General features: G+C 48.6%; 2 protein-coding genes across 11 annotated transcripts in view; one reads left to right on the top strand and one right to left on the bottom strand.

Moving 5' to 3' along the window:
* LOC144475172 (uncharacterized) overlaps window positions 1-22,591 on the top strand; it is a 91,763-nt gene that overhangs the window by 1,916 nt on the left and 67,256 nt on the right. For 2 of the 8 annotated variants that reach the window (XM_078190778.1, XM_078190784.1), the window contains exon 5: window positions 51-3,581. In XM_078190778.1, coding sequence (XP_078046904.1) covers window positions 3,506-3,581 — 76 coding nt within the window. In that variant the 5' untranslated portion in view covers window positions 51-3,505. The remainder of the gene's footprint in view (window positions 1-50; window positions 3,582-22,591) is intronic. The other 6 variants (XM_078190782.1, XM_078190780.1, XM_078190779.1 and 3 more) reach the window with 6 other exon arrangements.
* On the bottom strand, window positions 12,037-22,576 carry LOC144475175 (uncharacterized). 3 transcript variants are annotated; one of them, XR_013494814.1, is made up of 5 exons: window positions 22,321-22,576; window positions 20,728-20,926; window positions 17,523-17,796; window positions 13,315-13,629; window positions 12,037-13,205 (listed from the first exon to the last, which is right to left on the bottom strand). XR_013494814.1 is itself a non-coding variant. In XM_078190790.1 (2 exons), exons 1-2 carry the CDS (start codon window positions 20,976-20,978, stop codon window positions 20,498-20,500), a joined length of 360 nt encoding a protein of 119 aa, XP_078046916.1. In that variant the 5' UTR covers window positions 20,979-21,594; the 3' UTR covers window positions 19,652-20,497. The 3 variants fall into 3 exon arrangements, 1 of the variants encoding a protein (XP_078046916.1); XR_013494813.1 differs by lacking the exon at window positions 22,321-22,576 and having other exon boundaries at window positions 20,728-21,594; XM_078190790.1 differs by lacking the exons at window positions 12,037-13,205; window positions 13,315-13,629; window positions 17,523-17,796; window positions 22,321-22,576 and adding an exon at window positions 19,652-20,606 and having other exon boundaries at window positions 20,728-21,594.

Raw genomic sequence — 22,591 nt, 5'->3', positions numbered from 1 at the left:
GGTTCGAGTGTTCGTCAGGTCGTCTCGATTATCCTCGTGAGTCGTTTCAGGTGAGGGAGGTTGTCGGCACTGGCGAGCATCTGCGATGAAGAACAAACACTTTGGAGCGAGAAGGAGCGGATCGCCGGGGTAAGAACGAGACGGCGATCCGAGAACGTGCGGATCGTGGCACGCGCGACGAAGAGGGAGAAACCTTACGCCGATTCCTCTCGAGGTCGAACAGGAACGAAACAGAAAAAGACAGACCGGTCGGTCGACCGTAGCGGCGCGAATGCAACGGGCACGATGTTTCTCGGCCGAAAACACGGGAAAAAATAATCTCGCTGCGATTTACTGCGACTCGAATTCGCGATAACTACATCGAAGAAGCTTTTAGGCAGCACTGACCTTTCTATGAGTTATCAGATCTCATTGATTTTTACCGTCGAGCATCGTCGGTCACCTGCTAATCGAAAGTTATCAGCGTCGCCGATATTTTTAGAAAGATAGTCGTGAAGCGATCGAGAACGATCCATGAACGATCGAAGGGGACAAGACTAAAAGGAGAAACACGAAGATTCGGCAGATGCGCAGTCGGAGAAAACAATGTAAAACAGAAACGGACCAATAGTTCCGGCGTCTCGTCGGAGAGAGAAGGAAATGTAATCGAATAACCCGAGGAGAGGGAAGGAGGAGTCGCGCGGGACGGCGGGAGGGAGAGAGACGGAACGACGACGCGCAGTGGGGAGGAAGAGAGAGTGGAAGGGAGAGAGTGCCACGCGACGCGCTCGCCGGCAGGAGAGAGAGAGGAGAGCGGCGCGAAAGAGGTGGGGATAGGGAGAGAAGTAAATCGAGTGGCTTGGTGAGCGGCGGACGGTATCCTGTGTGCGGCGGTGGGCGGCGAGGGGCGCGAGGACAAATGACGAGGCGCGCGAGCCATCAGGGCCGTATGCTAGGGAGCACGCGACACGCGTTCCAGGAGCCGCGCAGAGCGCGACCGGCCCTTGTTTTACCCGATTAATAAATACGATGGGACTGCCCCGAGATAATACGATCAGACGACGCAGATTCGACGCAGCTTTAGTTAATGCCTATTTTCCCAACAATCTATACCGGAACGCTTGCGGTTGCTTTTCTGTCCTCGTTATCAGTCGATAGACAACGGCCACCGCCACTCTGCTCGGGATTCGCAAGGTTCGAATACTTGTGCAAACGCTCGCGCGAACTTGTTGAGTCTTTTGCCTTGTTTAGCAAAAGTGTATCGTCGAAGAATCATTAGGCAGCATAATGTTCGGTAATCGTATCCGAACAATGCGATATCGGCCAGAAGAAAGAATCTCCAGCATCTGTCTCGTTTCGCAGGAATGTACCACGCTAAAAAGTAGCGGGTTAGAACCGGGAGACGCATAACTTTGTGTTTACTGGCCGGTTACTGGTAACCCGGGCTAGCCATAACCCGGAGAATACGGGAACGAGGATGGGAGTCTTTTCACGGAGGACGGAGAACATGGAACGGTGTCGGTGGGAACGAGAAACGAGACCGAGCTTGAGCACGAAGCGGGACGGAGCACAACTAGAAGGAGACGGACGGTCGAAATAGAGCGGGAAGGAGCGCGGAGACCGAGAGAGGAACTGAAATAGAGAGTGGAAGAGGATTCACGAGTGCCTCGCGAACTTCTCTCTGCATTAACGGTCGCAGACTACAAAGTACGAGAGAGAAATGAGAGAGGGAGAGGCGCGCACACGCTCGCCGATGAGACCAATACCCTTCGCGGACTCCGGTAGAGCAGGGGTCGGCAAACCTTTTTCGCAAAAGTCTCTCTATTAAGGATTAATTCGGGGATCGACGATGAACAATTGCGAGTTTTACGAAAATTATAAGAAAAATCAGAGGAGTTGTTCACGATGCACGGCTGTCGCTAGACACCCCGTATAAATATCAGTAAATATAGATTCATATCGAGCGTTACGGACACTGGTGCACGTTCAAGCTGCATGTTCAGTAGGTCGTCGACGCCGCGCAGAAATCCGTTAACAATGAGCGCCGGAGAGTCGATCGTACGAAAGCGTGGATTGTACAGAAACAATTATGATCGTCCCGACTTGACCTCAACCTTTATGCCGATTACCGTGCGACTCGAGGAGGTAATCGTTCCGTAACCAGACCCGTCTCTGAAAAATCTGCCAGACGTAATCGAAACGGTTCGCGCACCGTCCAATTAGTTTAGACAACGTTTCAAGCATTTTTTTCTTCGAAACCAGCTCCGCGCTCGACCCATTTCCATCCAAGTATAATAGGAAGTTAATTTTACACTTTCCACTTGTTATTGCAGAGTAGGATCACCCTGTTCTCGATTGCGCCACAACTTTCGCCGCACCCTGTACACTTGCGGCGAGAAAGAGAGTGTGTGCGACAGCGAGACAACGAGCAAGAGAGACGCCGAGAGAGCAAGAGAGGGAACGAGAAAGAGAACGAGCAAGGGAGTGAGAGAGAAGCGGCACAAGGAAAGACAGGGACGCGGAAAGTGTGGATAGGGAGAAAGGGGTGCGGATAGGCGCCGAGGGGAGGGTCAGACGTTCTACCGTTGCTTGCAACCAGCAAGCTTGCGTGGAGGTGGGCCGCGGGGGCCGGAGCGGAGGTGGGGGCAGTCGATGGCTGGTGGGGGGAGGGTAGTGGGTGGCAGCTGAGCACGTAGTGATAGGGGAAATCAGTCGCGGTTCGAGTACCGCCACGTATGCACGCGGGCGAGCCTGCTCGTCTCGTAATTCTGCCAGAGACACGGTTCCTTCCGTACCCGCGTGAAGATCCCCCATTGAAATAAATAGAGCACGCGGTACCCGGCGCGCCAGGCACACCGTGAAATCCTGATCTTCTCCCGGCATTTATTACCCCTTTCGCGGAGAAGAGAGGACCGCGACGCTTGCGCCGTTTACCGGCCGGACCGGTGACCAACCAGAAAATACTCCGATGTAAACAGAGAGCGGAGTTTTTAAACGGCGAAAAAAAGAGTTCGAGCGGCGAGACGCTCGCGAACGGGAAGGAGAGGCAGAGAGAGAGAGAGGGAGAGAGACGGAGGCCCGGCCTCGCTCCCTCGCGCTCAGTCCGATTCGCTCGCTTCTACCCCCACCACCCACTCTTTCTTTCTCTCGTGACGAAAGGACGTTCGAGATTATCCGAGCGAGCGTTTCTACGAGGGGAAAGTCGTGTCTTTGATACACACCAGTTTTCAATTGTCGCTCGAGAAGATTCCGCGCGACTAGCAAGTCGCAGGTCGCAAGTCGCAACGCGGTATCCAAGTACCGTTCGCATAAGTCCATCTAGATTGTTGTGTTACTTTCGTCGCCACGGTGTGCGGGAGCAGCAATACTACCGAGGAGATATCTCAGGACTGTGACGATAGTTCTTGTCGTGCGAGGTGTAGTGACTAGATATTTGCCGTGTCCGGGAAGATACACTGTGCGCAGAGCCAGAGCAGTGAGAGGAAGCGAGAAAGAGAGAGAGAGAGAGAGAAACCGTGGACCCAAGATGCTCGACTTCGAACAACAGGCTAATCAGGCACAGGCACTGGCATCGCTCGACGAAGACTGGCACCTGCTGGAGGGTAAGTCTACGACCTTCGCAACTTCACTCCTTCGGATACCTTGCACGAAGTCCGCGTAGCGTTCGGAAATGGATAATATTACGGGATAAAGATCCGTTCGATTGTACCAGGGTTAATCTAAAACCACGTTTCTTTTCATCCCCTTTGCAGTGATTACAATTTGCCGCCAAAAGTTATCTGTCACACGTTGATTCAGGATGGATCCAACCACCGGTTTTAAACGTTATGCAACGTATTAAAGAAACGTATAGCAGCGATTAAGTCAGTTTATTGTCAGAGGTGGGTTATCTGCTGTTTGAAATAATATTTTAACCAGCGCTGGACACGACACAGTGGCGTCGACGCTCTATCGGCGCACACCTGGTGAAACCTGTGTCGAAGCGGATACACTCGATGACCCTTTCAGGCATATTGCTTTCCTGCTCGGTGCTCGACTATACAGGGTGTTAATAAATTAGACGTGTGCACCTTGCGCCTTGATCAGTGGTCGATCGTCAAACATCACTTGATTTCTTTCTCTCTCGCGCTCTCTCCCTCTCCTTCCCCTCTGCCCCTCTCTGTGAATTCGCTTTCTCGCGGACCGTTGTTTCTAGGTCAGATAGGTATTCTAAGACGCTCTATCGTGGAACGTGCACCTAGGGGAAAAAAAGTAATCATGCACCTGTGACTCGGCCAAGTGAAATTATAAGCTGATGAAAATAATTTCCGATTTACTTTCGTGTTCATCGTTCGGTGGAAACAAAAGGCAGCGGCGTTGTGCATACATTTTATTCTTTGCCGTGGCGCTCTGTCATGCAGCCGTGCACACACGCGGACCAGCGCGCGGAGAGACGCTCAAAGGACGGCCGCATCGTTCGTAATGGAAGTAATTAAGCCGTGGCGGGATGAAGATATCGAAATTATTGAATAATCTTCGCAAAAAACGTGGAACGGGTCTCGCGCAGGTTCGTGCTTTTTATCGAATCGAACAAACGGCAAGAGAAACGTAACGATACGTCGCCTCTAGCGCGCCGCTGCTATTTTTGTCTTCCCCGCGCGTCAACCGACGATGTCACGGAAGATGCAAATTTAATCCGACGAGAAGCGAGCGAATTGATACAAACGTTTCGAACAAAATAAACCGCGGCAATTCGAAACGCCGGGACTGTTGCCAACCGAGTCCTATTAAAGGGATACTTTCGAGCGTGCGAAATTGTTTTCCATGATCAGCCACCCTGCGCCATAATAATGAGTCGGACTCAAAGTTGAAACAAAATTCGATATTTTGTTGTCAAAGTTCGAGAATGAAAGTGTACGGTGGTATACAAAAATAAATTGAGAACTGTCTGGACAGATCGGGGAGATGATTAAGGACAGAGAATGGCTGATCAACGTTAACTGCGAATAAAAATCATAGGGCGAAGGGCCGGCGCGACCGCGTTGACGTTTCCCAGTGAGTATCGTGATCGAATTTATCACCGTTTTATTTCGTGTTTTCACCGAGAGCGATTCGGCGGACGCGTGCGCATAGAAATATCGACACACGGTAGGTTTTTCGTAGCGTTTCTCGGTCGCGTGATCACACGCGCGTCCCAGAATCGAGCGACAAAAGACCAGGGAGAGATCTCTTTGTGCCGGCTGATCGAGGCTCCTGAAAATTATAATCGAGCGCAGGGTGTTGCGAAACGCAACCCGTGACAAGCGACACTTGGCTGGGTACCCCGTCCGAACGTGCTTTTTATCGAACAGCTGCCTTCCGGACCAGCCTTTCGACGCGGCTGTCCTTCTACCTGACCACACGAACCCCCGGAGACGCGTCCACGGTCCTCACACTGTGATTTCGAATTTCGCGCCATTTTACCGGCGAGAAAGCCGGCACGCGTTCTCGCCAACTGCCCCCAATTTGTACGCGACAACCTCCACTTTGCTTCTCAAAATTCTAGCTTTCGAATAATCACGCTTATCCTATCATTATCACAAATTTTTATGCTCGTAGCTGAGGATCAATTTTTTCATCCTGAGCAAATTCTATTATAACATGGATGACATAAATTTGCTAAGATGATAAATGATCCTTTACACAGAAAATAATATAATAAATAAAAATCGGTCAGTTAAAGAAACCCGCGTTGGTTACTTTTTCGACTCGGTAGGTCCAGCGTTAATGCCGTCTGATTCGCGTTCGATATGCAAACGAAGACATCTGAAGAAAGTCCGAAAGTTCGGTGGAAAGAAAAGTGAAAGGGGCAACGTGGAAGACCGTTCGGCTAGGAGGAAAAAATCCTAGAAATATTTCGCGGCGAGAGTCTCGTGCCTAGAACAATATTCCCGTCGAACGAAGTGGCTGAGCGCGTTGCTCCTGTATCGGGAATGTCGAACCGGAAACGTTAATAGTCTACAAATCGTTTTCTATCGAGCGGCATTAACGAACGAGCGGTTACATTCGTCGACGAGTATTAGGGTGGTAAACGCGCGGGAGGAATTAGCTGCAAATATTTGGGCGCGGCGCGGTTTCGATCGCGTAACAGTGGGCGGCCGGTTAATTGACTTTTAAATTCGGTCATAGCTTCCGGAAAATTGAGACTCGTCGCCGGTCCGGCCGCCGTGCCGGCGTTGGTGGGGCGCGCGTCGGGAAGTTTATTTAATGCGGCGCATCGATGCATCAATCGCTGCGACAGCCCTGTTTCGCCCTCAGCCGAAACCTTCATCTATCCGGCTTGCAACGCGCGCGCCCTTCCAAATTTCTCGTCGGAATGACTGACGGTGATTCCAAAACAATATTTGAATCGTCAACAGCCCCATCTCCAACCCCGATCGAATTCCTCGCGGCCTCTCGACCCGCCTTCAACCCCTATCGCGCTATAACACTTCATTACGTCGATTCCGAGTAGATATTATAAAATATGCACGTTCGACGCCGTAATAACACTTTCAACTCATTTATGACACATAAGGTACAGTCTAAGTATAGTATATAGGGTGAACAAAATGAAACCGAACAATTTCGTTTATCTCTTCACCAGAAACGAATAAAATATACTAAACAATCGAGTCATCTTCTTCACCTTGTATATTATATTACAACAAACGGTGAATTTGTAATAAAAAAGAGAAACATTTCCGATCGATGTTTTCTCAAACGGTGATAGCCGCGTTCAAGCCGTAGCCAATGACCCGTTGCATCGTGACCTGCGCGTGATCTCGATAACCAAAAAAAAAACGTGCGGTTCGATTAGAGCAGTCGAAAAGAACTACTCGTGGAAGCGTCGCCATAGTTTCGGCGTCCGTGATCTTATCTCGCTAATTGAATTCCCGAAGATTGAAAATCGGTGGCCGATTAGAAAGTCGTTCGCCTAACCGTTGTAATCGGAAGAGTGCGCCTCGGGCAACGCCTCGGTCGAGAATCGCTCGCAATCCCGATTTCCGGAGCGCTCGTCCGTTATCCACGTTATGCGAGCGGGCCGTGCTCGCATATTGCGTCGCTTGGAAAGCACGACTCGCACCTGTTTCACAGCACGTAAATGTTTGCGGGTACAATATCGTGTTTGGCGATGCCTGGCTCTCACCTGGCCGCAGAAGCGTGTTCCTTTTTCTCATATTTTTGTCCCGTTGAACCCTCTCGATAGACCGCGGGCCGGGCCCGGGTCCGACCGCGTTCACGGCAGTCGCGCGTCGACCTCCGCACGACTCGAAACGGTCTCACCTGCATACGTTCGCCGTTGATTTCGTGATAACGATCACGCGACGCCCCGATAATCCCACGTTTTACCTGGATCGAGCCGAATTCGGGCGAGCCCCGCTTTCTAAATATTCGCGTCCGACCGTTCAGCGCGATTAGGAGCTAGACCGGGTCGTTACGGTATCTCTGACGATCGCGTAAATCCCTGACGATCTAAACGCCAGGCTCGTCCAGATACTTGTCTCGCCTAATCCGAGATCTTCTTTCTACTCGCTGTATTAGATCCCCTCAAAAGTGTTTCTCGTTATACTACATATCCGCGCATGAACTTTCACTTGTTCGACCGCATTATCGAATCAAAAATCTATCGCACGCTCTTCCATTAATTTATGTATACTTTTCTATATCTAATTTATGCATTTCTCTTCTACAGTCTTCGCTCGACTCTATTTCCACCCTTATAAACCCTTGGACTACAAACGGCGGTTTCCATCAGCAGCGAGGAAGTTAAATATATAATTAAACCAGACGTGTACAATGCTATACAACAATATATCGAACATATAATATCCAATAATCAATAATGGAATCACAAATGTGGAACTGGTCGTTTAACCGGCGTTGGTAGTTTCAGTGTTAAATGGTAAACTACAATTATTACTATTCATGCGTTTCGGTGACAAAGGCGTACGCTTTCGTTGCACGGTCTAATCGGAGTTCGAATTGTCGAGGAATTCGTGCGATCGGAGAAAGTGGACGGTGGGTTATGCAGACGATGGGGCGTCGGTGTATCTTTTCGAGATCGTAGATCGAGCTCGCGGCGATGCGGTTAAATTCTCCGGGCATCGAGTTAGGCTCCCGTGAATCGTATCTGGGTAAACATGGCGTCGAAAATGGCGGACAAGCAAGTGAACGCGATGCTTCCGCGAGAATATGGGTCGCACCGTACAATAGTAATAGATACACACAGGGCGGGACAGTTGCTTTCTCCGGGCTCTGCTCCATTGTTGACCTCGATTCGATGTCGGTGACCTATAACAGGCCCGACCTTCGGATGATCTTCGAAAAAGAACCGTCCTTCCTTCGGACTCGACCGCGACACTTGTTGGAACTTCGGCCTCGGGTTTGGTCACCTCTTTTTCCGTCGAACAAACGGGCACCGGTCGATGCTTCTCGTCCCCGAAATTCATAATTGATGATCAATCTTCTCGGTCTTCATCGATCGTTGCCCACCTTCCCCTTGAAATCGTTGGATTAGCCCTTGGTTATTTATTATTCGCCGCTGGACTGCCGACTTCAAGCACTTTCCAGGATACTGGATGAATTAGTTGTCAAACAGAGTAGACCATCTGTAAAATTCAAAACTGTGTTAGTTTAATTGCATAAAATCGTCGAGGAAAGTCGAATCGTCATTTATCTCGCGATTAACGCTTTATCTACCATTCGCAAATATCTTATTCTTTAATCGAAGACTGTCGCGTCAACGTTCATCGTCGAAACGATCGGATCGAAAGAAAATTTCGAGGAGAATCACAGGAAATTAATCGCATGGTGCGAGAAAAATTCTGTTAGAGTTGCAGAAGCAGGGTCCGCTCGCGTCGACGAGGAAGAGGCGGTATTTGCATTTAAGGCCAATGGGATACACATGGTTATCGTCCTCTTGAATCGCCAACCGCGACCGGCGCCGTTTCCAAACGGTGTGCAGTGGTCTAACTTGTTGCACGCGTCCGAAGAATTCGTAAAGGTCAAAGAATGGCGCAAACGGCATAAATCAAGCGGCGCGTCCGTTGTGTACGCCCGTTGCAAGCGCGTCGTCCGACGACGGGCGATTCGAAGCATTCGGGACAGGAAAATTGAGGACGCTGTTGCGAGACAGTGCGGAATCGAAACAAGAAAATACGACGTTCCTTCCCGGACGATTGTCTCGCCGCGGACAGATCCTGTCCTGCTCCTCCTCCTCGACTGGAAACCGTACGTTTAACCGTGCTGTAAATTCGCGAGTGCCTTGGCTGCGACGCGGGGAGAACGTTCGAGAGAGGTTGACGCAGCTCGCAATATTCCGGGCCCGGGGAAGTTGGTCAAGCTTAGCTGCACGCTCCAGCGGGCCGAGAACATTAGCACTCGTTTCCCGAATCGCAGCCAGATAAACGTAATATCCGGATAAAGAGTTTCGGGACGAAGATAAACAGGCCGGAGTGTCGCTAGATCGGAGGATCGCACGGCCGTGGTCTCGTTCGGCCATTATTGCAACGGTCCCTGGGACCGGCAGGAAATTAGCCGATCGAATTGCACGGCCCTGTGTCCGAGCTGTTCTCTCGTCGCGTCGGTCACCGGACGCGCAGTTAGTCAACAGCCGACGCGGCGAGGCGAGGCGCGGCACGGCGCGGCGAGCCAGTGAATAAATAAGAACGATTTTTCGACGGGTCGTCGATTCGACGGTTCGCCGAGGCATTGGCCTAATTGCCGAGTCAGGGACACGGGGCCAGGCTTCGGTCGCTTTTCGACCGTTGTACCCGTCCAGCATCAAGGACCCACCAGTTCGTTCACACCTCCTACGTGTACAGTCTCACTCTCTCGCTCTCTCTATTTTTGGATCGATACTTTTCTGCGAAAAATCGTCGAACCGTTCGCGAGTCCTTGAACGGGGACTTCTACGTATAAATCCGCACCGGTATTCTTTGTTCGGCGCTCGGAAACGTGGAAGCGATTTTGCTGCCTTGATTAGCCTGGATCGAGGAGGCTCGAAGATGCGGCGCCGCGGTCGCCGGATACGCGATACACGTACGAGTAGGTGGACGCTCGCTCCGATCGGTAAGGAGGGGGAGGATCGTCTTTCTGGGTGGCTGTTTATGTAGTTTATATCTATTCGACCCGTTGAATTTTCATCGCGTGCCAAGATTTAAAATGCATCCGTTCCAGCGGCGCGGCAGCGCCGGCGAGGCTATACCTCGTCCGTTCACCGAAACGTTTTGATGAAAAAAATGCAAACGCGGGGAGAGAGACGGGGCAAAGAGAAGGGGAGCAAGGGAGGGAGGGAAGGAGAAAGAGAGAGAGAGACGAAGGGAAAGAGAGAGTAGAGGGAGAGACTGAGAGGGAGGGAAAGGGCAGGAGGGGCTCCGGCGGCAGCACTGCGGCAGAAAACTGGTCCAGGTGCAAGCTCGATACTCCCGGAGAGCGTGATTCGCGTTGAATATTCGCCAACTGGAATTCCTTATCCCTGCAAAGCCGGCGTTGCCCTGCGAGCGCAACGGTACTACTCGCTTTTCAGCTCGCTACTCCTCGCTCCGCCATACGATCGAACGTCTCGCCGCGATTAGAAGCTGCGCGACTCGCCTACTCGCTCGATCCTTCGGTAATTAACCCTTTGACTGCTGCGGACGTATCTACTCGTCTAACGAACAGCATCGCTCCGGACTATGGACGCGTATATACGTCCCGGCAATTGCAGCCATCAACTCCGAAACAGCAGAACACTACTCTTTAATAGTATACGGTCGATGTAACTGTTTCTTGCTTACTGGGGTTTATCTAATGCGATTGGAAATGAGCATTCGAAAGGTTATTAGTAACTGTTCCAGCAGTAACTGTTTCAAGCTGTTGTACGCGGCTCGGTTCTAAATGAATGGATATTCATGCGATATAAAAATTATCTGCGTCGGTATCGTTATCTTGCCATCAGCGACAAAAAGAATTGAATTCAGCGAGCTCTTTCTTCGATAATAGTTATAACTGATTGAGAGTAATACGTTTACAGGTATACACGTACTACTCTGCTGCAGTTATTTAGACAAATAGAGAAACACCTGAACCATCATTTAACTGTTTTCACCCTAAAGAAACGCTTTCGAACGCACCATCCCTTTAAGTGACTGCTTTGTCACCCAAACATTGGCGTCGCTTCACTTAGATAATCGGTTCCACGTTTCTAAGCGCGCAGTGTCCTTCGACGGACGCGTATCGCAAACAAGCGTCCGCGACGAGAACGACGATTCCTCGACGACTTCGCAGCGGGTATCGGAGAATTCCTGGTTTCAACTTTCAAAGAGCCAAGGACGGATCCTTGGCAGGAGTGACGCGTTCTACGCGAGGACCGTCGTTCTTACGTCGGTTGTTCATCGGTAGAACCGTCGCTCGTTCGCCCGTAGATTCGTCCGCTTTCGCTCGTCAAGATAAGATTGAACGCGATTATCGTCGCGAGAGAGGTTCCCAGCACGTGAAATCGTACGATCACGCAACGCCCGGATGTCGATCGCCGAGCGGAACCATAACACGTTCGTTACCAGCGATTAATTCGGATTATTACAAACATAAATTTTTGTAGCAATAATGTCAATCTTTTTTAGTACATTCTGTAATCTAAAGAGCAATTAGTTCGTTTAATTAATAACAAATAATAATAATTAACTCGCCGCCGTCAACCTGGGTCTTTAAGTACCCGGACAAAATTGGCACCCTTGAATATCTTCGAAGCGGAAGGGTTACCCGGTCCCCTCACTTAAAAAGAAGCTTAATTATCGATCGCGCATTAAAGTAGAAACTCTGATAAGTATTCCAGAATCTTTTCAAATCTTGTTCTCGAGCCTAGAACAATAAAAAGATCACGCTCGGCTTTCGAAAGACCCAGATTGTCGACCGCGTTATTAAAAATATATCGCGCCGCCGGAGAGTTAATTAACTCTTGGCACCGCGGCGCGTTTTTCAAAGTAACGTGTTTCGAAAGCGAACATTTTATCCGCCGGACGTTTTAAATGCCACGGAACCTCTCCGTAGGTGACAACGATGATCGCGAGCGTGCCCGTGCGGCCGACGGGGACCGTCTTGCCGAGGAAATCGTGTCTCTTAACCGCATTGCGAACGGAACGCGACGCTCGAAATCGTTAAGGGTCTGGTGGACGCGACGGAGCGGGTTAATTAATCAACGGTTCGCGCGATTTTACCCCGGTTAATTATTTACTTGCACCGTAGTCTGTTGCTTGCTCGGCGCTGGATAATGTAACAACATCGTTTTACACGGACCGAGTCTCGCCCGTTACACGCCATCATTATTCGCATCGTCCTTGCATCGTCGCTTCATTTTACACGTGTACCGGGGCCCCCCTCTTCTCTTCCTTTTTCCGTTTTCTATCGCGGCGCATGTCCTCGCCGAATCGTCGTTGTTTCGGCGCTCTTCCCTAACGCCGGCGACAGTCTATCGTTTACGTCGAAATGCAACGCGGACGCTCTGCATACGTTAGGCCGTACATGAGAGTCCATCCATGGTCGCCAGCATTTCGTACTCCATCACCTGTAACAGACAATCTACTGAAACGGAGTTGCCTCGAATTTTAAAACGTTAAATGAGAATTAAATGTTCGCCGGAGAGATCAATTTTACAAGTAATGAAGTAGTAACACGTAAAACAATTAGTTTTATAAGGTTTAATTAACTAGTCCTATTTAGCGAAGACTAACGAGCACTAAAGACATACCATGTTTTGTAAGTATTACAAGACTGAACTTATTTATAAATAATTATAGAAATATATTAAAAAGTTTGTCCAGTCGTTTCTTACAAAAGCGACTCCGTGTCTGTGATACCAAAAACGTGTAATCCCTAGAATAATAAAATAATATGTAATAACATAATAACAATATCTAATAAAACATATAAACGTACAATATTTCACTCACGCAATTAATAGCTTTTAAAGCTGCCATTTCCAGAAGCTGCTCCATCATTATCGAGCGCGCGTTAACGAACTGTGCAACTTGGTCTCGTGCGCATCCATACGGTTTATCTTGTCCACGATAATCCACGATTATAACAATAGGGACGATCCGATCGCTAGCAACTTTTCGCACGCATATGGCAGCCCTCCGCTATCCGAACGACGAAAGTTCGCCATAGATTACGTCGCGGGTCATCGGGTCACGATTTTCCAGGATGGTCGGCGAGGGTATCAAGGTCAGCCGGGCGGAGTTATCTTTCTGGAATCAACGTTAACGCCGGCACGGATGTTAGAGCTGGTTTATTATACCGGCGTTATGCGCGTACACACACGCCGGTCGGCCAGAGGTGGAGTTGCAAATCAATAACCGGTGTTAGAAGGCATTTGGCCACGCCGAGATATCGATTATGTAGCGCCGGTCTGTATGGTGTATGTACACTGTGCGGCACAAGCCACACCGAGAGCCGATAGAGGTGTCCGAAGACGACAACCGTGACAAGACTTCGGACGGGATCGCGCGATCGCTATGCCGATAAAAGATCCGATCATGCTCCGGCTAGTTTGTTAACCTGGATCCTCGAAATCTCCGGCGTGGTCGTTGGATATCGCTGTGCCTTTACACGCTGACAGCGAAAGTATTCTGCCGGATTACGTAATACCGTCGATCGCAGCGGCACCAATCGCTGGAAAATATATAATATGTAATAAGTACGTAATATACAATATATACAGTATATACATAATACAATCATACGTCGCTTTATCCTGTTCGCGATAAATCGAATTATTATTCTAGACTTTGAAATAATCTTTTCACGAATGTATGGTACTTTAAAACATTTGTAAAAATATAGTTGTACATATGTAAACCTTGTAAACTATATAAACAAATAAATATGTAATTTATTTATTTATATGTACGTATCTACAGAAAACTGTAAATAGTATAAATAGAACTAACGATTGCGAAATCAAATCGGAAGCCGACATGACTCGACGATTAGATAAGCTTTAAAAATACATGACCTGCAGACGAGTTGATATTAAAACTTTGATTTCGTGAAAATCTTGTCTGTACCGAATAATCTAAATTCTGTTAGACTTGCAAGCTGATCATTTTAGAAAATTTGTAGGACATATAGTTAATAAACGTTTCGGTAAAAAACTGTACATAGGATACATCAGTTTCTTGTCACAACTTTATCCTAAACGCGAATCACTCTTTCCGTAGATTTTGTGTTCTAAAAGCGAGCGACCGTCTACATTGATTTTCATCGTATTTGGTGCGGAAACATCGAAATCCGTAGAACTCGAACGGGACGAAAAAGCGCGGGTGTCAAGGGTTGGATCGTCGATTAGGTTCACTACAATCGCGAAATTTTCGGGGGCCAGGGATCTCGACGAGGCCGGGATATAGGAGGGTCGGACTATTCATATTTGGTGGCGGTGTCGAATCGACGGATAAATCGGCTGTCCGCGAAGGTCCATGATGAGGTGGACGGGCAGAGTCGTCGGAGAAGGGGGGGTCGACGTGGAGAGAGGGGGACGTTGAAAGGATTAATGAAAACGAGGGTGCCGAAGTTGGGTCAATGGCGTAACCGTAGGGCGCGTGACTTGCTTCGGATTCGTCGGACACGCGCGCACAATGGACGGAGCCGCTCCTTCTTGTTTTAACGCGTCGATTAATCGCTGATAAACAGAGAAACGGCCGCGGGAACGAGCCGGCCTAATTAAACGAGCGGCCGAGTAGCGAATGAAATTCACACGATTCTTTCGGGCGTTCGCAATTCGTTCCCGTTCGCGCGCCGCGGGAATCATTCCGCATATTTTTTCATACCGCCCTTAATCGGAAATTTTATTTTTCAATTTTTCCGCGACCCCGCCGCCGACCATCGTTATTCACCGCAACAAAACGATCAGCGCCGCCCGATCTGTTTACAGGCATAACAGGAGTCGCGCGACGCAAAGCCAGCGTCCCGAAAAACCGGACAATTTTTGCAAAACACGGTGAAAGGGAGTCCGTGAAAATATTTGTGCGAGCCGACCGGGCGACGGTGTGGCGTGGTCCGAAAAATCCCGGACCGAATCAAAGAGCACAAACGGTGTAATTGAAACGATTAATGTTTTCCCAGTCGGCGAACGGATCGCCGCGTTAATTATCATTTTCCATCGTCGGCGTTCACGAGTCGCACCCGCCTAAAAGAATTAAAGGGAAGAGGATCTTTCGGCCGGCGCACCGGCCGATCGATAGTCGGTCGCCTTCGAGTAGAGGACTCGCGTATGAACCGGCTCCTGGAGCTAATAAGACACATAGTTCGCCCGCCGGTGCGGCGAGCCTTTCGCAGCGTCAAAGCGAATCCATAATTACGTTTTCATAGTCGGGGCCGTTCATGCGCGCGTGTCGACAGTGAGGGCGCAGTTCCCAATCAATCGTACCCGTTAAACTACGGAATCACTTTATGCCGTAACGGGATCGTTCCAACATTTAAATGATTCATGCCACCTCCGCGCGACCCACACGCGTCCCACTCGCGCGACCTACGCTCGCGGAATTTACGACGCCCCTAAAATGTTAAGGGTTGCACGTACGAAATCTCCCATTCTCGCGAGGTATTCGTATTACACGGCGCCTGGTGGACAAAGCATCAGAAACAGTAGACGCGAACAAGTCCGCCTACAATTTCGTCCATTTTGCTACGCGATTCGCTGCGAAACGATTCGCACCCGTAGGCTCGCGGCCTCGCGACGAGCCGAGGGGGATCGAAGACGAATTTCCACGACAGTTAAGAGACCAGTCGGGCTCTCGTCCCGGCGCTGGGTGTAACGCGGCCGATAAGAGGGTGTTTACGCGCGCCGAATCCGCGCAAGCTGTAATAAAATCGAATGAAAGTTGCGGTCCGCACGCCTCCGACGGATATATCGCGTACGACGACGTCGCGATCGATATTACATACACAGACCGGCTCTCCTCGCTTCGGTTTAGAGGCCGGGCTCTATGGCAATTCGGTGTTTTACGATGTTGATCGACCCGCCGACATAATTACGAACCCGTGCGCCTGACGTCCAATTAATTCCGGCTGGACCGGGGGCTTTTCGCGGACATTTGAGGCGTCGATTTTATTATTCGTTTTAACCCCTCCGCACTCTTTGGGCCCTACTATCTCCCGGTCTTTTCTCTCGCCGTTTTTAGCCGCTTCTGCTTAATCGTTCCCTTCGACGTTCTTATATAAATACGATGCGTTCTTAACACAAGCTTTATCGCATGAACACTGTGCTTGGCAATACTTAAATATTCTTAATGATTTTCTTTTGTAAACGCGAAAAATTCAAACAGTCTCTTCGTGAATCTTCGATTTCCCGATTGTTTTTTCCACAGTCAGCGAAATCAGACGATTCTATTAACGAGAAAATTTTTGTAGGAACTTCTCCACTCGAGTGACGTTATAATTAGACCACGGACTTCATGCATTTACGAGAAAAACGAACCGGCGCCATGAAAGATTTAAAGATGAACGAAGAATTTCACCTCTTAGCCGTGCCGACCACTTTTCAGACCATTTTCGTATGCATTTTATCGATTACACTGTGTGCAGGTTCCCAGCAAGTTCTTCTATAATTACCGTGAAACGATCGAATTTGCAATTCACAAAAATTTTCATCGGAACCGTACGAGTATGTCGCTCTTATTACTGTCACCCAAAAGATAATAATAGTTCTTTCAAAGTTCCCTTAATTCAACAATCGAGAATCCTTTTTAAAAAAATCGTTCGAAAACGACAGAAATTTCGTTCGTAATTCAAGAAATTAATTGAAAAAAATTCAAGAATTAATTTAAAATTCTTATTTGAGGGAAAATTATCAAACTGCAATTTCCTGCAGCTCGGTGATTAAAAACCGTATTAATAGGTTTCTGGCAAGCAAAGTGTTCAGTTTAACAATTTTTATTTTACACAAAGATCCGCCGTCTAATTATAATAGAAGCTGTACGAATTTTTAATAATTCCAACGTTTCTTATAAAACAGGTCACCCATATGTAACCCATATATCGTATCTTCCTAATTTCATTAAGATTCGTAAAACGTGACTTTGTACTTTGAAAATTAACCCTTAGGCAAATTATATTTTTAAAACCTTTCTCGCAGCTCCTAGTTTGACAGCAATTTACTTAATCTATCTTTTGAGATAAATTAGGTAATTAAATGACGATTAAGAAGAGGCCGAGAGTTAAATATATATACTTTGATTTTATGAAATTTTTGAGGTCGTTAAAGGATTGCGGTACTTTTCGAAAACCGATGTGCCGCGATGTCAGTGCCTCCCGGATTATTCCAAGCGTACTAGACTCTCGCCTGGTTAAGAGACGAGTACAGGTGCGAGTGGAAAGTCTAGCGTGTTAAAATCAGCTCATTCGGCCGGTTCGGGCTTGACGAGGTGTTGGGTGTTCGGGGTTCGGGGCGCGGGGGCGCGGCTCACCCCGTTTTCGACGGCAAACCCGGAGAAGGTTAAATCGGGGAAGGTGTCGTAACATTATTACGCGCGTAGCGACCCGCCGATAAAGTCTGTTGCGTAATACACCTTGTCATCCCTATCCGGTTCAGGGCTCTCCGCGCGAATATCTGTTGTAATATCCCGCAGCTCGTGGGAGGTGTATCGTCTCCCGTTTCATCGAACTTTTTATTAATAACGAGCCATTGTTTTCGCCTTCCGGGAAGAGTCCGCTTCCAGGATTCGTTATCGTTTCTGCTTCGGGAACCATTTTCCTAAACCATCGAGACTTTCGCCGTTCATTCTTGTTCTATTATTGCACCGTTTGTTGTACCTCTTCTTACTCTTCGGTATTTTCTTGGACCTGAAATAATATCTCTTATAACTTTTGTAAGATACTTTTATATATAGATTAAGGCTACGGAAGTTTTGTATTAATTTCACTGAAATCGAAACCAAAATCTAATATTTTCGTGTGGAAAAATCAGTACAGAAGCAACGCATTTTTCTGTACGAAAAATAATATTCACTATTGTGCATCGAAAATAATGCTCTCGCGAATAAAATTCACCTTTTCGCAAATGAAATCAACCGCCTCGCAGATCAAACTTGGCCGTCATTTATCCAATTATTGAATTTAATATAAATTCACGTGCTTGTTAAAATTTACGTAAATAAAATAAAACAAAATAATATCAGTAGTAATAATTGATCTTCATTAATCTCCGATAAGTACTTACAAAATACCATTCAGTTGTCGAATACGATATTTTGATTCCAAGTGATTCCAAGTAGGTGAATTTAATTTGCAAAAGGGTGAACATGACCTACAAAAGGATTAACATTGCGTGCAAGCCACTATACAAAAACGTGTGCTAAATATTAATTCCCTTCTGCCATGGGGCAACGATTAAAAGCAAAAGAAGAAGTCTAATAATTTTTGCTGTGAATATTATGATAGAAGTGGTTAACACGTGGGAATAACCGAATGTATTGCTCGATGGAACAGAGTGCACGAATAAATGGGAAAAGGGAAGAAAAAAAAGTGTAACCCAACGGGGGAGAGAAAGAGAGAGAGAAAGCAACCCCCGCGAGTCGAGTGGTGGTATTATAATGATATCGGGGAGCGTGAAGGATCGATCAACGCGCGTCTCGTTCGGCGATGTAAGTCGAATCCGTCGGCGAACAGTGTCGAGGAGATTTCAGCGTTGTTCGAGGCTAAACAGGGCCGGCTGATCGATCGGTCGAGGCGGCCCGAAACTTCGTCCCTTCGGGGGTGGTTAGGGATGACCTGTAAATGCCTCGAATCAAACGTTGCCCGTTCAACGGCCCAGCCCGTTTCTCTCTCTCTCTCTCTCTCTCTCTCTCTCTCTCTCTCCTGCTTCGCTCTGTTACTCGTCGCGTTCCAGTCCGTTCCATCGAGGAACTCCGAATGTCCATGAAAAATAATCGAAAACAAACCGACGAGCATGGAGCTCTAGAATCGTCTCGAAAATACTTGCACATGTCAAGGTTGTTTTATATTACCGACGATTGTGTTCTAGAATTTTTGGTTGACATGGTCACCCATTATTTTCAAAGAGTTCGTAGCACAGTTGGGCATTATTAGAACGATTTCGAATAAATACTTATCAAGAATAAGTATTCGAATAAATTCGTTTCAGTCGAATATTTCAGTCGAATATTTATTCTTGATAAAATTCTCTATCTATTTATTCGAATAATTCTTCAGTATTTATTCGAATCAATTATACGAACGAATATACGGTATTCTACGATCGCAGTATCGCGAATTCTCAGCTCTGCTTTTGTTGCTCTATTATACCGCAAAGTTCTGGCTACAATTGTTGGACGGTGGTATACGGCTACGCGCATTTTTAGACTTTCCTTCGAGATTTCCTGGTCGCCTTTCCCCCGTTGCACTTTCGTCGGAGAGTTGAACATTTTGGGCACCGAAAATAGACCGTCTTGGAACAGTGAAACGCGCGGTTCGAGAAGAAAGTCGCGCAGGAAAAGTCTACGCGCGTAACACGCAACCGTTCAATTCCGTTTCGCGGTTTACACCCGGTGACATTTATCCGTTCAGGTGCATGGGGCGACCACAAGAATCGTTTGTCCGCCGATGTCCTCGGAACGTTGTTTAGGGCTTTTCCGGGTGCCGGGAGAGGCTCGAGTAGGAGGTGTTAGATTGTTAACACGCTAAAACCTAACGGAGCGAGGCTAGCCAGCAGATAATTGCCAGCCGTAACGAACGGCGAGGAGCACAATGCTCGCCGGAAAACAAACCCGGGGTCTCCGCGTTGCGCCCGCGCTCTCGACCGGCCGCGAAAAAATTCTTTGACTCCTTTAGCGGCGTGTGTTTCGTCGCTCGGAGCCGGCCGTCCGCCGCGCCGGTTCGGCTTCTCCTTTTTGTCCTCGTGTTCTCCCCTTTTGATCATCGCGCCGGTGCACGGTCCTTTTAAGCGAAAGGAAACTACCCGGTTCAGAAATTCAAGGAAAAAAACGAGAAGGAGACAAAGAAAAAGCGTGAAACGAGCGGAGGCTCGCGCGCGCGCCGGCTACGGTCAGGAGTACGCCTTATTCGAGGAGACGAACGGATTCGGTCGAAAATCTTATAGAGGTTCGAATTTCCCGCCTTATTCTCTCCTTCTTAGTGAACAATTGGTCGAACGACGCGATTAGAAAATCGCGAGAGCAGATTCGGATTCTCAAATGGCGGGAAAGTCGAACGCGCAGCCTCGCGAGAACTCTCGCGAAGCCTGGCTGTTGAAAATGTTCGTAGCGGAGGCAGCTCTCGTCGTCGCGACAACGTTTTTGCTCTCGTGACGACCGGATCTTTAATTTTCGAGCCGGAGTACGACAGATACCGTAACGGCGTAGCGCGGAGAGCGCAGAGCGGCGAGGAGACGGGCCCCCACCTGGATATCGATCGCGCCCTCGTGTCCCGTCGTAAAACTTCGCCGATGATCGCGATCGTATCGCAGCCGGGGTACCGCACAGGTGCGTAGGATGGGGTCACGGGCCCTGTCTAACTCCGATTCACGGACAAGGTCCGCGGATCGGTGTCACGGCTGCGTTTCAAAACTCCTGCCGATCCGCTGAACCCCTTTCTCCTTCTCGACCCTAGACCCTTCGACGTCTTCGTCCTTGTCTTTAGCATTTAGGTCCAGGACCCTGTTAGAAACCGGATTAACAACTTGTGCAATGAAAACCGGGGCTGACTACTTTTGGAAACGTTCTCTACTGTTACGTGCAGGACGAAGGTGATAAAAATGATCGTTTTATGAGAACTTACGCTTCCTTGCTATATCCGTAGCACTTTCTGGCTGATGCTAAACACTTCGAGGACTGCAACCACGCGTCCTGATATCCTCCATTGTTCTCGTCTCTACAGTCTACGTTCAGGACTCTGTTGAAAACCGGGTCAACGCTCCATGCGATGAAAGTCAGGGGTGGAGGTCGTGCGTGTGCAGGGTGATGGTGATCGAACACAGCTGAAAAAAGTTGAAAAATGAAGATATATGATCCTCGTATAATTTCGTACATGTCGCATATTATCGCGAGACTTTATCCATTTATTTGGATAAATAATTCCGCCAGCCCTATACAGGTCATGCAGCAGTGTCACGCGCGCAATTGGCTAGATGAGGGATGACGATGCCGGGCTAGCGCGAAAGGGCAAAGTTCCTAGCAAAGTGCAGACTGTTCGGTGGCAATGAGTTGGCGTATACAAAGGATGGTCGGCCTCGATGCGCCGGTATCAAACAGCACATTATTCGATGGTTAGCCAGGAGCAATCGGCAACGAAGACGACGATCCACGCGCAATTTGTCGGAGCAGCGTTTAGCGCACCGAGAAATTGCTGAACGTAGAAGGGGGCTAGTTTCGAAAGCGGGTGAATCTGGGTTAGACGATAAAAATGCTGCCGCTTCAAAGTCTTGCTGTCCCGAATCTTGGCTGCGGCGGCGGACCAACGACGGGGGAGGGGGGAGGGGGGGGGTCCGATTGATTTTTTGTTGTAACCGTTGCGCGAGTCGCGTCGCAATCGATGAGTAAACGATAAGGCGAGACCGTAGTTGCATTCCTACGGTATTATAACTCCGGTAACTCAACCTCTCGGCTCTCTGGGTTGAGTAACAAGCGAGTCCTTCTGGCCAGGACTTATTTAGCGTCGCGGCGCTGCGGACTTTTAGCCGCGGCCGCGAGCCTTTCACCGGTTCCTGGCCTCTGCCCGCCCCGCGCCGCGTCATAATTAGATGGACCGGGGTTTCGTCACGTCCGTGCGTCACTGACAATTAACGTTAAGACCGTCGGCGTCGCGTCGGACCAGGGAATCGTGTCGCGAGACCACGTCCAGAATGGAAGAAACGTCCCCGTGTCCCGTATGCCGACGTCCACGCGACAGCTCTCTCTCTCTCTCTCGCGTTTCGCCGGCCAAATGGATCCGCAGCCTCGCCTATCCGAACGTGTAAATGTACGAGGATAGCCGACCCAGGGATTCGCTCGCCATCCCCGCCTATTAGTACGGTAGGACCTCGGTTAGCCCAACTAATCCCGGAGACGTAAACGTTTGGATAATGGAACGGTTACTTGGTTACTGTTGGGGGCTGGAAACTGTTGTGATGTTGGTTTCGGTTTTCGAAACATTTATAGAGAATTGAAATAGAAATATTAAATATCAGTTAGCGTCTATTACGTTTGTATAAAACTTTATGGAGTAAATCTTTGCTGATTTATACAATAAATGGACCGTTCTGTATTGAACTTAGACATCAAGATAAGCGAGGTTCTATCGTACCAAGAGACTAGAATCAGACACCGAGTAGTCAACAGAAAAGCAATCTACTCTTGCAAGAACGGGCTTTGTTTGTCCACCAGGCAAATGTACCATGTACTTTCTGCTGCGAACGTTTCTTCCTGCCTCGAGATACGGTCGAACGGTGACTCGGATAATTGTTAACGTCGACGGATGATTAACCGAGATACGTGCTCGAGCAATTGTGTCGGCTCGCGTTGAGGTCATCGGAATATCTAGCTTGGAATTCCCGTCTACGCGTTTGTCTACGAGAAAACTTTGTCACTTCCGTTATCGAGATGCTCCTGCTTCCATAGTTCGTAGCCGTTCGTCTAGAACACACTTTCGAATAGGCGTTCCTCTA

The sequence above is a fragment of the Augochlora pura genome, chromosome 9 (genome assembly GCF_028453695.1).
Source record: "Augochlora pura isolate Apur16 chromosome 9, APUR_v2.2.1, whole genome shotgun sequence".
Taxonomy (NCBI): domain Eukaryota; kingdom Metazoa; phylum Arthropoda; class Insecta; order Hymenoptera; family Halictidae; genus Augochlora; species Augochlora pura.
This window is presented reverse-complemented; position numbering and strand designations above follow the sequence as displayed.

What these genes read in the sequence shown, in the direction of transcription:
- LOC144475175 (XM_078190790.1), bottom strand. Translation starts at nt 20,978, where the DNA reads ATGTACGAAATTATACGAGGATCATATATCTTCATTTTTCAACTTTTT. An exon ending in TACGGATATAGCAAGGAAGC is followed by an intron (nt 20,607 to 20,727) that starts GTAAGTTCTCAT and finishes GGTTTCTAACAG; the next exon opens with GGTCCTGGACCTAAATGCTA.